Below are 12,696 nucleotides of genomic sequence, written 5' to 3'. Positions count from 1 at the left end.
GTATTGGGAGCGACATACATTTTGTGTTTGCAAAGCTTGCTGGGCCTTGGCATAAAATGACTGCTAACATAATGTCAGTAAGTCATATCATCAGCACAGGGGAAAGTGTGAACTAGTTCTATCCAGGTGAAATCACTCTATCTTTCTGATTGGATTTTAAGAGCAGATTGACTGCTGTAAAAGAGGGGACTATTTGCATATATTGACAATTTTTGCCCCCAAAAAGCTATCAAAAATATGAAATGTGCCTTATTGTATTCCATAGAAACATGTGAAACGTGAAAACATTTTCCTCAAATAGTGAACCAGCAAACTTTGCAAAGCACAACATTTGTCATTGCCAAAACTTACGGCCATGACTGTACGCTGGAACACACACGTACACACACACACAGCACATACAAACGCATAATCACAAACACACAAATGAAACGCATGCACACACATTCGCACACCAGACTGCGCTGAAGCAGATGCTTATGCCTTTTTTGATAGAATGAGGTTCTAGTCTGCTGTAGAGATATGATTAGGTTCTATCCTACAGTAGATATGATTAGGTTACAACAGCATTGTAAACATTACATTGTGCACGGGATGTTGAATGAACCTACCGAAGGTTATTGTACCTGCCAAGCACTGTCAATTGTTCAGTGTGTGCATTCTTGCGGTTGTGTTTGTGTGTGGGTGTTTGTGCAGACGAAACGAGCCCTTTCGCAGTCTGTCACAGCGTGTTTGCTGTGCTTGGGAGAAAAGCACAAATTGGCGTGCGTTTTCTGTTAAATCGTAAGCACAAACAGAAGCAGAGCCAAACACTGTGCCGCCTTATTGGTCCCTCTGGGGTTCCCCGCATAATGACTGTCAACGCATGCTGCATGTCACCTCTCAACATCCATTACATACATATTTGCGACAGCTGACTGAATGATGAAGTTACCTCTCTCCACACCGTGGATACAGAGGGGTGTCAGCGTCTACAGTGATGTGCTACTGTGTTTGTTTGTCGCAAGCCTCGCTCTCCAACTGAAATGTAGTTTGTAGTCTGTAGTTTCACAGTGTCTTGAGATCATACGTCTCGTGTTCATTTCATGTGCCTTGAAATGCGTCTTGAAATGTTTTCAAGCCATGGGTTAGGGTATGTTCAACGTGATAGGGTGTGGTCAACTCTAAAAAACACAGCAAACTCCAAAAATACATTTTATTAGTGAACCATCGGATATTTGGAGAAGGGCTTGGGGGGGTAGGCTGGGTATTGAGGCTGGGGGGAGGTTGAGGATGGAGGCTGGGGATAAAGCCTGAGGGATGGAGGCTAGAGAAGAAGAAGACTGGGAACAATGCATTCTGGGTAGTCGCACAGAGTTAACCGTGACTCCTCATGGTCGAGCCTGTCTACAGTAGAACCTGATGGGGTTTGTGTGTGACAAGCAGCCTGCAGTCTGGCATGAGCCCACAGTGACCCGGACGTGAGAGAGACAGCAGGGTTATTATCACCCATCCACACCTCTCCGTCCGCTCCTATAAGGCCACTGTGTAGCACAGTGCTACCTCCGATAGACCCAGCCCTGGGAACCTCTCTAAAAACACTTCCCTTAAGCCTCCAGAGTCAGAAAGTGATATAGTGACACGTCAGTATTTTTATATACTAGTAATTTCCAAAACGAATCTTTAAAAAAGACCAGGCTCGTCTTTACATGAACATGACGAACAACATCCTCGTTTTTCAGCAAACAGCGTCAACACAAGCCTAACCTGCTGGAACGCCGAGATATTAACACACATACTATATATCTCAATAAAAAAGAGTAATTCACCTAAATCCAGCTAAACTGCACATTATTTCATCCTCTCACATAAACCGTCCTTATAATGCCTTATGTCACTGTGTGAGATCCAGCAAGCATGTATACAACAGTGCATTCTCTATAGCGATTTATACGCCATCATAACCTCCTAAACACCGTATAGCAGCGGCGATCCATCTTGGAGAAATCTCCTGCAGCCTCGCTCAGGCCCTGATGGCCTCTGGGGGACAGACAGCTAGCCAGCCTCCCTGAATCACCATCATTACACACACACACAGGAATATGGATGTCTACTTTATGGTCGTTTAAATCACGCCTTGTTATTTTTATGATTGTTGCCCCTCTCCAAGATAAATGGAGAGATAAAGATGGGCGAACCGAGGGGAGGAGCTGACATTTGAGGAAGTCCTGTTGGGGCAGTAAAGATCCTTCTCTGGGATGGAGGCTTTGGGGCGAGGGGGGGGGGGGGCAGGACAGGGACCGGAATGCTGATGGAGAACCACAGAGATGAGAGAGAGGGAGGAGAGAGAGAGAGCGAGAGTGAGAGAGCGAGCGAGAGAGAGAGAGAGAGAGAGAGAGAGAGAGAGAGAGAGAGAGAGAGAGAGAGAGAGAGAGAGAGAGAGAGAGAGAGAGAAAAGAAAGAGAGAGAAAAGAGAGAGGGGCAGAGGGTCTGGAGAGAGAGAAGGGGTATGGCAGGAGATAAAGAGAGAGGGAAAGACAGACTGAGAGAGAGAGAAGAAGAGAGAGCGAGAGATAGGGACAAGGGCGTCGGGAAGAAAAAATGAAATGAAGCGAGAGGGGGAACAATTATTGATTAACGAGCGAGGGAGGGAGAATATAGCGAGACAGATAAACAGAGTCAACAGAGGACACTGGGCAGAGAAAGCGATAGATCGCTGGACGAACGGGCCCGAGAGGTGACGCCGCGAAGGCAGTTCTCGAGGTCCGTGCAGGCCGCAGCGCCCCCTGGTGGACGTCTCAGAAGGCAGGCGTGTAGAAGAGCTCCCCTGAGGCCAGCCTGCGTTTCAGCTCTCTCCACAGCAGCTCCCTCTCTCTCTGAGACCCCTTCATGAAGCCCCGGTTCTCCTGGGCGCGCCGAGACAGGTAGGGGATCACCTCGTCCACAGGGCCGTAGGGAACGTACTTGTAGACGGGGAACCCTGCCTGGCCTGGGGGGAGAGGGCGGAGGAGAGGGTCAAGGAGAGGGCGGAGGAGAGGGTGGATGGAAAGGGTGGAGGAGAAGGTGGAGGAGAGGGTCAAGGAGAGGGCGGAGGAGAGGGTGGATGGAAAGGGTGGAGGAGAAGGTGGAGGAGAGGGTGGATGGAAAGGGTGGAGGAGAAGGTGGATGGAAAGGGTGGAGGAGAAGGTGGAGGAGAGGGTGGAGGAGAGGGTGGATGGAAAGGGTGGAGGAGAAGGTGGAGGAGAGGGTGGAGGAGAGGGTGGATGGAAAGGGTGGAGGAGAAGGTGGAGGATAGGGTGGAGGAGAGGGTGGATGGAAAGGGTGGAGGAGAAGGTGGAGGAGAGGGTGGAGGAGAGGGTGGATGGAAAGGGTGGAGGAGAAGGTGGAGGAGAGGGTGGAGGAGAGGGTGGATGGAAAGGGTGGAGGAGAAGGTGGAGGAGAGGGTGGAGGAGAGGGTGGAGGAGAGGGTGGATGGAAAGGGTGGAGGAGAAGGTGGAGGAGAGGGTGGAGGAGAGGGTGGATGGAAAGGGTGGAGGAGAAGGTGGAGGAGAGGGTGGAGGAGAGGGTGGATGGAAAGGGTGGAGGAGAAGGTGGAGGAGAGGGTGGATGGAAAGGGTGGAGGAGAAGGTGGATGGAAAGGGTGGAGGAGAAGGTGGAGGAGAGGGTGGATGGAAAGGGTGGAGGAGAAGGTGGAGGAGAGGGTGGAGGAGAGGGTGGATGGAAAGGGTGGAGGAGAAGGTGGAGGATAGGGTGGAGGAGAGGGTGGATGGAAAGGGTGGAGGAGAAGGTGGAGGAGAGGGTGGAGGAGAGGGTGGATGGAAAGGGTGGAGGAGAAGGTGGAGGAGAGGGTGGAGGAGAGGGTGGATGGAAAGGGTGGAGGAGAAGGTGGAGGAGAGGGTGGAGGAGAGGGTGGAGGAGAGGGTGGATGGAAAGGGTGGAGGAGAAGGTGGAGGAGAGGGTGGAGGAGAGGGTGGATGGAAAGGGTGGAGGAGAAGGTGGAGGAGAGGGTGGAGGAGAGGGTGGATGGAAAGGGTGGAGGAGAAGGTGGAGGAGAGGGTGGAGGAGAGGGTGGAGGAGAGGGTGGATGGAAAGGGTGGAGGAGAGGGTGGAGGAGAGGGTGGAGGAAAGGGTGGATGGAAAGGGTGGAGGAGAAGGTGGAGGAGAGGGTGGAGGAGGGCTCAGAGGAGAAGGGGAGAGCGGTGGGAAAGGGGTTGGAAGAGGGGGGGGGGGATTAGCGGAGGAGGGCAGCGTCGACACAAACAGCTAACTGACTGACGAGAACGTGGAGACGGGAAAACTGCCACCTTCACCTTACCCAGTGGAAAGCTGATCTGGTCGCACATGCCCAGTAGCTGTCCGAAGTACACCTTGTTCTCCGTGGGGGTGAGGCCCAGCTCGTTCATCCTGCATGGGGCAGGGACGTCACGTCAGCAGGGTAACACTCTCTTTCCCGTTTAGCTCCATTATACCAGCACAGGTCATGAGGCCACGAGCTAAATGTCAAGAAATTGCTTTTCTCTTTAGGGGCTCATTTACTGTATTTTCCAGGCTATAATGGTATACTGTGCTAAATGCAAAGGGTGCATGGCAGGGTTACCAATGCAATGTGCTGAATGAGCTGGAAACTCTTTCTGAATCTGCTGATGTGCTTAAATAAGTCCCCTGGGGGTGTTCCCATGAACAGACAGTGTCACTATGTCTGCAGAGGAGGATGAAGAAGAGGAAGAGGAAGAGAGGAGGAAAAGGAAGAGGAGGAAGAGGAGGAAGAGGAGGAAGAGGAGGATGAGGAAGAGGAGGAAGAGGAGGATGAGGAAGAGGAGGAAGAGGAAGAGGAGGAAGAGGAGGATAAGGAAGAGGAGGAAGAGGAGGATGAGCAAGAGAAGGATGAGGAAGAGGAAGAGAGGAGGAAAAGGAAGAGGAGGAAGAGGAAGAGGAGGAAGAGGAGGATGAGGAAGAGGAGGATGAGGAAGAGGAGGAAGAGGAGGAGGAGGAGGAGGAGGAAGAGGAGGAAGAGGAGGAAGAGGAGGATGAGCAAGAGAAGGATGAGGAAGAGGAAGAGGAGGATATAGGAAGAGGAAGTGGAAGAGGAGGAAGCTGTAGTTACCGTCTGATAGTGTGTTTCACCGTGTCCTCGTTGTGAGAAGCCACCATGACGTTGGTCTTCCTGTGGAACCCAATCTCATCCAGTACGTAGTCCAGGCATCTGATCACACACACACACACACATACGCACGCACACACAACCAAACACACACCCACAACGGAACACACACACACAACCACACGACGGAACACACACACACACACAAACACACATGCACACACAGAGAAGCTTGCATTACATGCTGACAGAGCAGTGACCCAGAGTGTGTGGTTTCTGAGTGGAATACTGGAACAAAATGACAGCTGGTGGCTTGACAGAGAACTGCGCAATAGCACAAAGTCTTATCGCAGCGGCCTGGGCTCGAATCTGGCCCAGGCCCTTTGCCGCATGTCATCCCCTCTCTCCCCTACATTTTATGTCTCTGCATGAGTCTCTATGAAAAAGAATAAAGGTAGAAATGCGCCAACAAACATATTTAACAAAATAACAAGGTGACCTCTGACCTCTACCAGTTCTAAGATGCAGGTGGACCAAGGCATGTCCAACAGGACAGAGGGGATAATAGCTTATGGCCTTATACTGTGTTATATTCCGTATTTCAGTATATAGAGAGTATATATATTTCATATGTTCAATTGATGATGTGTTGGCAGACCCCCACACATCTGTCAAAGAGATGAGGTCATCTCATCTATGAGTAGATACTCATAGATGAGTATCTACAAGCACATCCATGGATTCAACTGTAACCTACGTGTACCCAGCCAGCCTGGTAACTCCACCTGCGATAGCCACAGCTCAGCGGTGGAGCGCGTGACCCAAGACCACAAGCTTGCAGGCTCTCAAAACACCAAACCCATGATCACCTGTGGTACATGAGGTTGGTGAAGTCGTAGTCCGGGTTGATGGGGTCGTCGTAGCCGATCTCCCGGGCCCGGCTCCTCTCCTGGTACATGTACGCTCCACGGACCAGCTTGGCCCCGAAGCACCAGCCCTCTCGCCGCGACAGCTCCACGTCCATGCTGACGTTGTTGTAGGCTTCCTGGGACGAAGGGACCACCTTCAGCACTGGGCGTTCCTAGGTGTGCTCCTAGCTGGTAGCTGTGTTGGGTCAGTAACTGTGTTCCTAGCTGGTAGCTGTGTTGGGTCAGTAACTGTGTTCCTAGTTGGTAGCTGTGTTGGGTCAGTAACTGTGTTCCTAGTTGGTAGCTGTGTTGGGTCAGGAGATTTGTTCCTAGCTGGTAAGTGAGGTCATGGGATGAGTCATGAGCTGCACAGTTCTATGGACTAGTCCAATGTTATTGTTGCACAGATATTATTCATACTATTATTATTATTCACCGTACCTGGAGGCTAAGATGTGTCAACTTTGCTTTACTATACTTAACTATGCGTGGATGTTGCCGACATTGAGGTAGGACTGGTATGTGTAAATGTAGGTTCCTAATGTTAAGATGGGACTGGTGTTAGATCTTATATGTAGGTGATGTTGAGGTATAGGGCTGGTAGGTATGTTAGATAATGGCTGCAGGTACCTTGAGGTAGCACTGGTAGGTGTTGAAGATGACCGGCTTGTCTTTGTTGTAGATCCTCTGCATCTCCAGAGTTAGTCTACTGATAGCCGGCTGGAGGTAGGTCTGTTCTGCATCCACCATCAGACGCACACCGTGGTCCTCTGCATGCTATACACACACACACACATACACACACACACACGTACACACAAACAGGTTATCATACACAGCACATCCCAGAATGATTGTTATTGTTAATTGTGTATCTGTCAAGGTGTATATCAGGTGTGTACCAGGTGTGTATCAGGTGTATCAGATGTGTACCAGGTGTGTATCAGGCGTGTGTCAGGTGTGTATCAGGTGTGTACCAGATCCGTACCAGGTGTGTACCAGGAGATAAAGAGGTGTGTATCAGGTGTGTACCAGATCCGTACCAGGTGTGTACCAGGAGATAAAGAGGTGTGTACCAGGTGTGTACCAGGTGTGTACCTGGTGTGTATCAGGTGTGTACCAGATCCGTACCAGGTGTGTACCAGGAGATAAAGAGGTGTGTACCAGGTGTGTACCAGGTGTGTATCTCCTGTACCTTGGCTAGAAGGTCCATCCTCTGGAGCAGCCTCTTCATCTGCTTCTCCTCTTCCTCTGAGAACTCACTGAGCAGAGGCTCCAGCTGTCCTGTCTGGCCAAACACACACATATACACACACACACATACACACACACATACACACACACACAGGTACTTCAGTTACACTGCCAACATACTCATTTACACAGACAAATACTCAATTTAAAAAACAAATTCTAGTCTGCACACAGAGATGTGTCAGCTACAATACAATATGTAATATATTTAAATAGAATACAATACTATTACAATATATAATACAATACTATTAGTTTAGAACTATTATACTACGACTAGTTTACTACTATAATACTACTACTACTTTACTTTACAGAGATGTTCGCCTGCTTACCTTCATGTTCGGCACCACCAGCAGGTCTGATGTCTTGGTTCTGTCGTCCATGAGGCTGTTCCAGTCCAGCACGTCAATGGTCCTGGAAGCCCAGAACAATTTAGCCTTTAGCATGGTTAATCCAGTTTCCTTAGGGTAATAGCGTACTACAGAATAAACAATGGGAAAACAAATTAATGTCTCAGTTAGTCCATGAACCTGTTCCAAGGTATCATGTTTATTATTGGCACTGGATGATACGGAATCTGTGGTGTGATTTCCCGATGTTGTGTGGTTTTCAATTTGTTTTTGTTTGTTGATTCCCGTCTTGGTCAGGACATTATGTGGTCTTCACCCTGATGATCCCGGTTTCTCGGTGTCGAACCATCCTTTGTAGTCCCCTCTGGCTCCCAGCCTGGTCATAAACTCCTGGAACAGCAGCATGCACCGAGATCACAAACAGCACAACAGTAGCATGCACCGACATCACAAACAGCACAACAGCAGCATGCGCCGACATCACAAACAGCACAACAGCAGCATGCGCCGAGATCACAAACAGCACAACAGCAGCATGCGCCGACATCACAAACAGCACAACAGCAGCATGCGCCGAGATCACAAACAGCACAACAGCAGCATGCGCCGACATCACAAACAGCACAACAGCAGCATGCGCCGACATCACAAACAGCGTCAACATCTCTGTCAACGCAGAAGCTGGCGTGTGTTCACGACCCAGCAGGGGGGCTGGATGATCTGTGCGACGGGCCCACCTGCAGCCGCTCCACATCCAGCCTCTGCTCCAGGGCATCCAGGTCTCCCTTCCCCTGCCGCAGAGCCAGGAAGCTGAAGAAGGTGCGCCATTTCACCAGCGTCTCCGACAACTGGAGCTTTAACAGGGCAGGACAAACTGGCGGTGAGCGACGCCGGCGCTGAAGCAAGCACCCCCTCCAAGCTGACCCCTCCGACCCCACGGGCCTACCAGGAACTGAGGCCGTCCCAGAGCGGTCATCTTGATGGCGGAGAAACCGTCCACCGAGTTGCCACCTGGAGGTCAAACAAGCTTAGCGCTAAGCCCCAGTCCCATCGACAAGCACAGCTGCTAGCAGGGATGGATATGAAGGCCTGGTTATGGATTGAGCTGACCCTCAAGTGGGTCAGTAGGGAGATGAAGAGTGAGCAATCACATCATGATCCAATTCCTTTGTATCGTTTCCACCCGCGGTTTTACGTTAATGTAAGGAACGGATAAGGAACACCCGAGTAATTATGAGAAATTCAACTGACAACGGCATCATTGCCCTTCTAAACAACTCTAGCCCTGACCAGGAGTGTAATGTGGTGCAGTCGGGTGCTAGTGGGCCTACCAGACGCCTCGATGCACTTGAGGAAGGTCTCCATATGTTTGTCACACTTCCCCTCGTCAGAGTAGACGTACGAACGGGCGCTGGTCACGCCCCCTTGGCGGTCCCCAAACTGTCGGTGAGCCTCGAACTTCTTCCCTTTGTGGCCCGTGACGAAAGGTTTCAGAGACATTGAAAATCCGGTTTTGGCGACCAGTTGCATCATTACAAACCTCGACGGGGAAACGCAAGCGAGGCAACTTACCTACGTTTTCCTTTGGTGCTGTGAATCCCCACGAGCTGGATAGAAACGATCAAACAAATCAGCAGAAATGAATCTCCTCTTTTGATTCGCTTTTGATAAGCCTCTTATTACGCTGTGCTTCAACACAAACACTCCCATTCAGATAAATACACCCTAGAACAACCTGCATTGTCTTTGACGCACCTGGCTAGAAAGCATTCCGTGTAGAAGCAGCCCTGTACAACCATGTGGTCAGTATTCAGCCTTCAAGCAGCCCTATAATACAGAGGCTGAGTAGCTCTATATCTCTATACCACAGAGACATCCAGTTACACTAACATCATTACACATCAGGCTCCGGTGGACATTAGCACAAATGAGAAAAGAATTGAGACATACAGTAAGAACATATACATGGTTATACAGCGACTGTAAATCGATAAGGGAATGTGTGTAAGGTCTCCAGAAGCTCGGCAGAGCGAGGACACTGTCTAGGTGCAGTATGAATTCTGGAGTGCTCCATCTGAAACCAGAACAGCTACTCAATGTGTTGGGTCAACAGACCACCTCGAGCTGATCCCGGGAACATCGATCAATGATGCATCCTGTTTCACCTCATCTGACTTGTGACCTGACCTATGCTTCAGCAGACCTGTACTAGTACCTTCCAAAGGCCTACTTAGAGAGAGCTAAGTAAAAAGAGACAATTGAGTTATATTGTGCCAAAATATATGATGGGAGTCAGGTGGCTGAGCACTGAGGGAATCGGGCTAGTAATCCGAAGGTTGCCAGTTCGATTCCCGGTCATGCCAACTGACGCTGTGTCCTTGGGCAAGACACTTCACCCTACTTGCCTCGGGGGAATGTCCCTGTACTTACTGTAAGTCGCTCTGGATAAGAGCGTCTTGTAAATGTAAATATAAACCGGACATCTTCTTATTTCAGTCTTATTTCCGTGGATAAAGTTGTTTTTAAAGGTCTTTTGAAACACACTTCCTGAAGGACAGGCTTTTAAAACAAGGCAAGATAGACACCACACCAACTCCAAAGAGACACCTATTTTTAACTCAGTCACGATGAATAGTATTTTCCTCAATCAGAACACGCTCTGTCTCTCCAGCTGCTCATGTGACAGACTTAATGAACACTGGGAGTTTACAGGCCATCCAATCACAGCAGGGGGGATGGTGTACAGGGGACCAATCGGGCTGGATGCTGTGTTTACATCCTGATAGTTGAAGTGTCACATTACAGTGTTCCTGACATTCACAGAGGGAATCAGACTAGTTATATACTCCGGCTGCACGTGACCGATATGACACACTCAGCTTGTGGAGAAGTGTGTTGATGTAGAAAATACAAGTATTTATTTGAGCTGTAGAGCTACTGCTTGTGTATAAAACTTTGTATTATCTCTGCCTCCTCACAACTCTGTATATGAGCTATACTATCACACAGACAATGGTGCCATAATACCAGGGACTGACATCCTCTGAATCTATGCAAACGTCTTCAACCAGCTGGCATGTTAGCTTTGTAACGACATTCAAATCGTCTTCTTCAGCATCTTCCGGAAGCGTACTCACTCCATCTCCTCCGCCTGAGAGATGTCCTCCTCCACGCTGTAGTCCAGAACGGAGCCCACCCCGAACGCTCGGTTCTTCTGGATCAGCGGCCCGATGGACTTGTGGTCCTCTCCCGCCACAAACTGGCCGTAGAACGTCATCTTCATGAACTGCTCGAAGGCCTTCTGGCCCAGCAGCTTCTTACTCAGGTCCATCAACTGAAGGTGACAGATGTTGGGAGGGGGGGGGGGGGGGGGAGAGAGGAGGGAGAGAGAAAAGGGAGAGAGAAAAGGGAGAGAGAAAAGGGAGAGAGAGTAGGGTGCCTACGCGTAAAAAATCCACCAATTTAAGCTCTACCCAAAGACAATGTCCAAAACAAAGATACTGGCACAAAAGATACTTGCATAACAGATGAATGCAGTATTGTTCTCTATATTTATTAAACAAACATCTCCTCTCGTTGTTGTTCAAGCACTTAGACGTAAAGCCTGGATATGCCTAAGGGGATATCCAAAACGAAATGAATGCCTGCAACGTGAAACGGCGTGTTAGGGAGATGAGATTAATGGAAGATTAGATTCATTATTCAACTGTGTTTGTTGAACCACTCCTAGTTTTACATAAATATGTTCAAAGTGTTTTCATAAGACTTAGGCTATCCCAAACAGAAATCAAGGATCGGAAGTGTATAGTCCCAACAGTATTTCTGTGGTTAGAGTCAAGGAAAGTGTGGTGGTAATAAGGCTGGGAACACGTCATGAATGCTTAATGTGTGATCTAGTTTACACAGAAACATTGATAGGCTACACGGACACACATGTAACGTTACCTCCTTATTCTTATCGACCAGTATGTCATAAGTGCAAAGTTTGAAAACCACCAGACTTCTCAGCAGTTCTAAACTGTCTTTGCTTTTGTATGCTTCTTGTGTCTGCTCAAAATCCACCACGATTTTGCACGAGGATTTCGGCCGCGAGAACTGTGACTGTGCGACGTCTTCTGTAGTGTTGACATTGCCCCTGTCCGTCCGGGCTGAAGCGACGGTAGACCGCAACCTTCGGTTGGAAAGGACATTTAACCTTCTACAAAGTAGTTCAACCGCAGCCCGTGAAAACACGGGCACAGTTTTAAAATAAGACATTAGTTAGTTGGTCTTCAGTTGATTAGACGGACGTTACAAGTTATGCGCTCTCACGGGAGCGCACCGTTCCCTTGGAGATGCCTGAAGGCGTGACGTCACTCATGCATGTTGCAAAACACCGCCTATTTTTGAACAGGCCTAGCACAAGCCAAATTTAGATACGCCGGTTGCTGGTAAATCGGTGACATAAGTACGAATAAGACGTAACAGACAGCTATTATATAATAGTGGGTTTCCGGACAGATAAAAATATGAAAATCGTTTAATTCTTACTTATAATAGCCTATGCCTATTTCAAAAAGCCTATTTCCCAAGCTATATAATTCGTGCCCACGCAAGCATGGGCTAACAATATGGGCAGAAATATGTCACTAAACTTAATTTAAAGAATGTATAGGTTTATCTTAAATTGAATCGCCAAATATGAAAGAATTTGTCTGCAATTTACGATGCAGATGATGCCAGATCCGCTTACAAACACAAGGGGGCGATGTTGTATCATCAAAGATCTTTAGGCGCGCCCTTACTCGCTGGCATGCGTGTAATTTTGAAAAGCATTTAGAAGTCTGAAGTATTTATAAATAAAATACCAATACAAATATCCCGTGTAACATGGTTTTAGAATGAACTTAACTTATTTTATTAGTTATTATGTAATAGTAGCCCCAGTCATTCTCACGTTGTTTTGTCTTCTTTCTTTTAATGGCTATATTTATATTTTCCAATACAGTCTTAACTCGTGCTTGAATGCCTAAAGGAGGTGTGTGTGTGTGTGTATGGGATGGGGCGGGGGGGATTGGGGGGGGGGGGGTCCACAGATGTCCTTGCCAGGCCTAAGTTGCAC

The 12,696-nt window shown here is 48.7% G+C and overlaps 1 protein-coding gene across 1 annotated transcript; it reads right to left on the bottom strand.

Moving 5' to 3' along the window:
* Nucleotides 1-1,180: 1,180 nt before the first annotated feature.
* On the bottom strand, nt 1,181-11,941 carry prodhb (proline dehydrogenase (oxidase) 1b). Its single transcript, XM_062451603.1, has 14 exons — nt 11,541-11,941; nt 10,733-10,929; nt 9,168-9,202; nt 8,927-9,061; nt 8,542-8,606; nt 8,333-8,449; nt 7,912-7,985; nt 7,578-7,659; nt 7,184-7,276; nt 6,619-6,765; nt 5,950-6,125; nt 5,084-5,182; nt 4,295-4,383; nt 1,181-2,968 (listed from the first exon to the last, which is right to left on the bottom strand). Exons 1-14 carry the CDS (start codon nt 11,850-11,852, stop codon nt 2,778-2,780), a joined length of 1,812 nt encoding a protein of 603 aa, XP_062307587.1. The 5' UTR covers nt 11,853-11,941; the 3' UTR covers nt 1,181-2,777.
* Between the last annotated feature and the right edge of the window lie 755 nt (nt 11,942-12,696).

Source organism: Osmerus eperlanus, chromosome 25 (assembly GCF_963692335.1).
Source record: "Osmerus eperlanus chromosome 25, fOsmEpe2.1, whole genome shotgun sequence".
Classification (NCBI taxonomy): domain Eukaryota; kingdom Metazoa; phylum Chordata; class Actinopteri; order Osmeriformes; family Osmeridae; genus Osmerus; species Osmerus eperlanus.
This window is presented reverse-complemented; position numbering and strand designations above follow the sequence as displayed.

Coding starts and splice junctions, on each gene's coding strand:
- prodhb (XM_062451603.1), bottom strand. CDS start 11,852: ATGTCTTATTTTAAAACTGTGCCCGTGTTTTCACGGGCTGCGGTTGAA. Junction 6,766..7,183: donor GGATGGACCTTCTAGCCAAG/GTACAGGAGATA, acceptor GTGTGTGTATAG/CATGCAGAGGACCACGGTGT. Junction 2,969..4,294: donor CCAGATCAGCTTTCCACTGG/GTAAGGTGAAGG, acceptor CTCTCCCCCCAG/GCCAGGCAGGGTTCCCCGTC.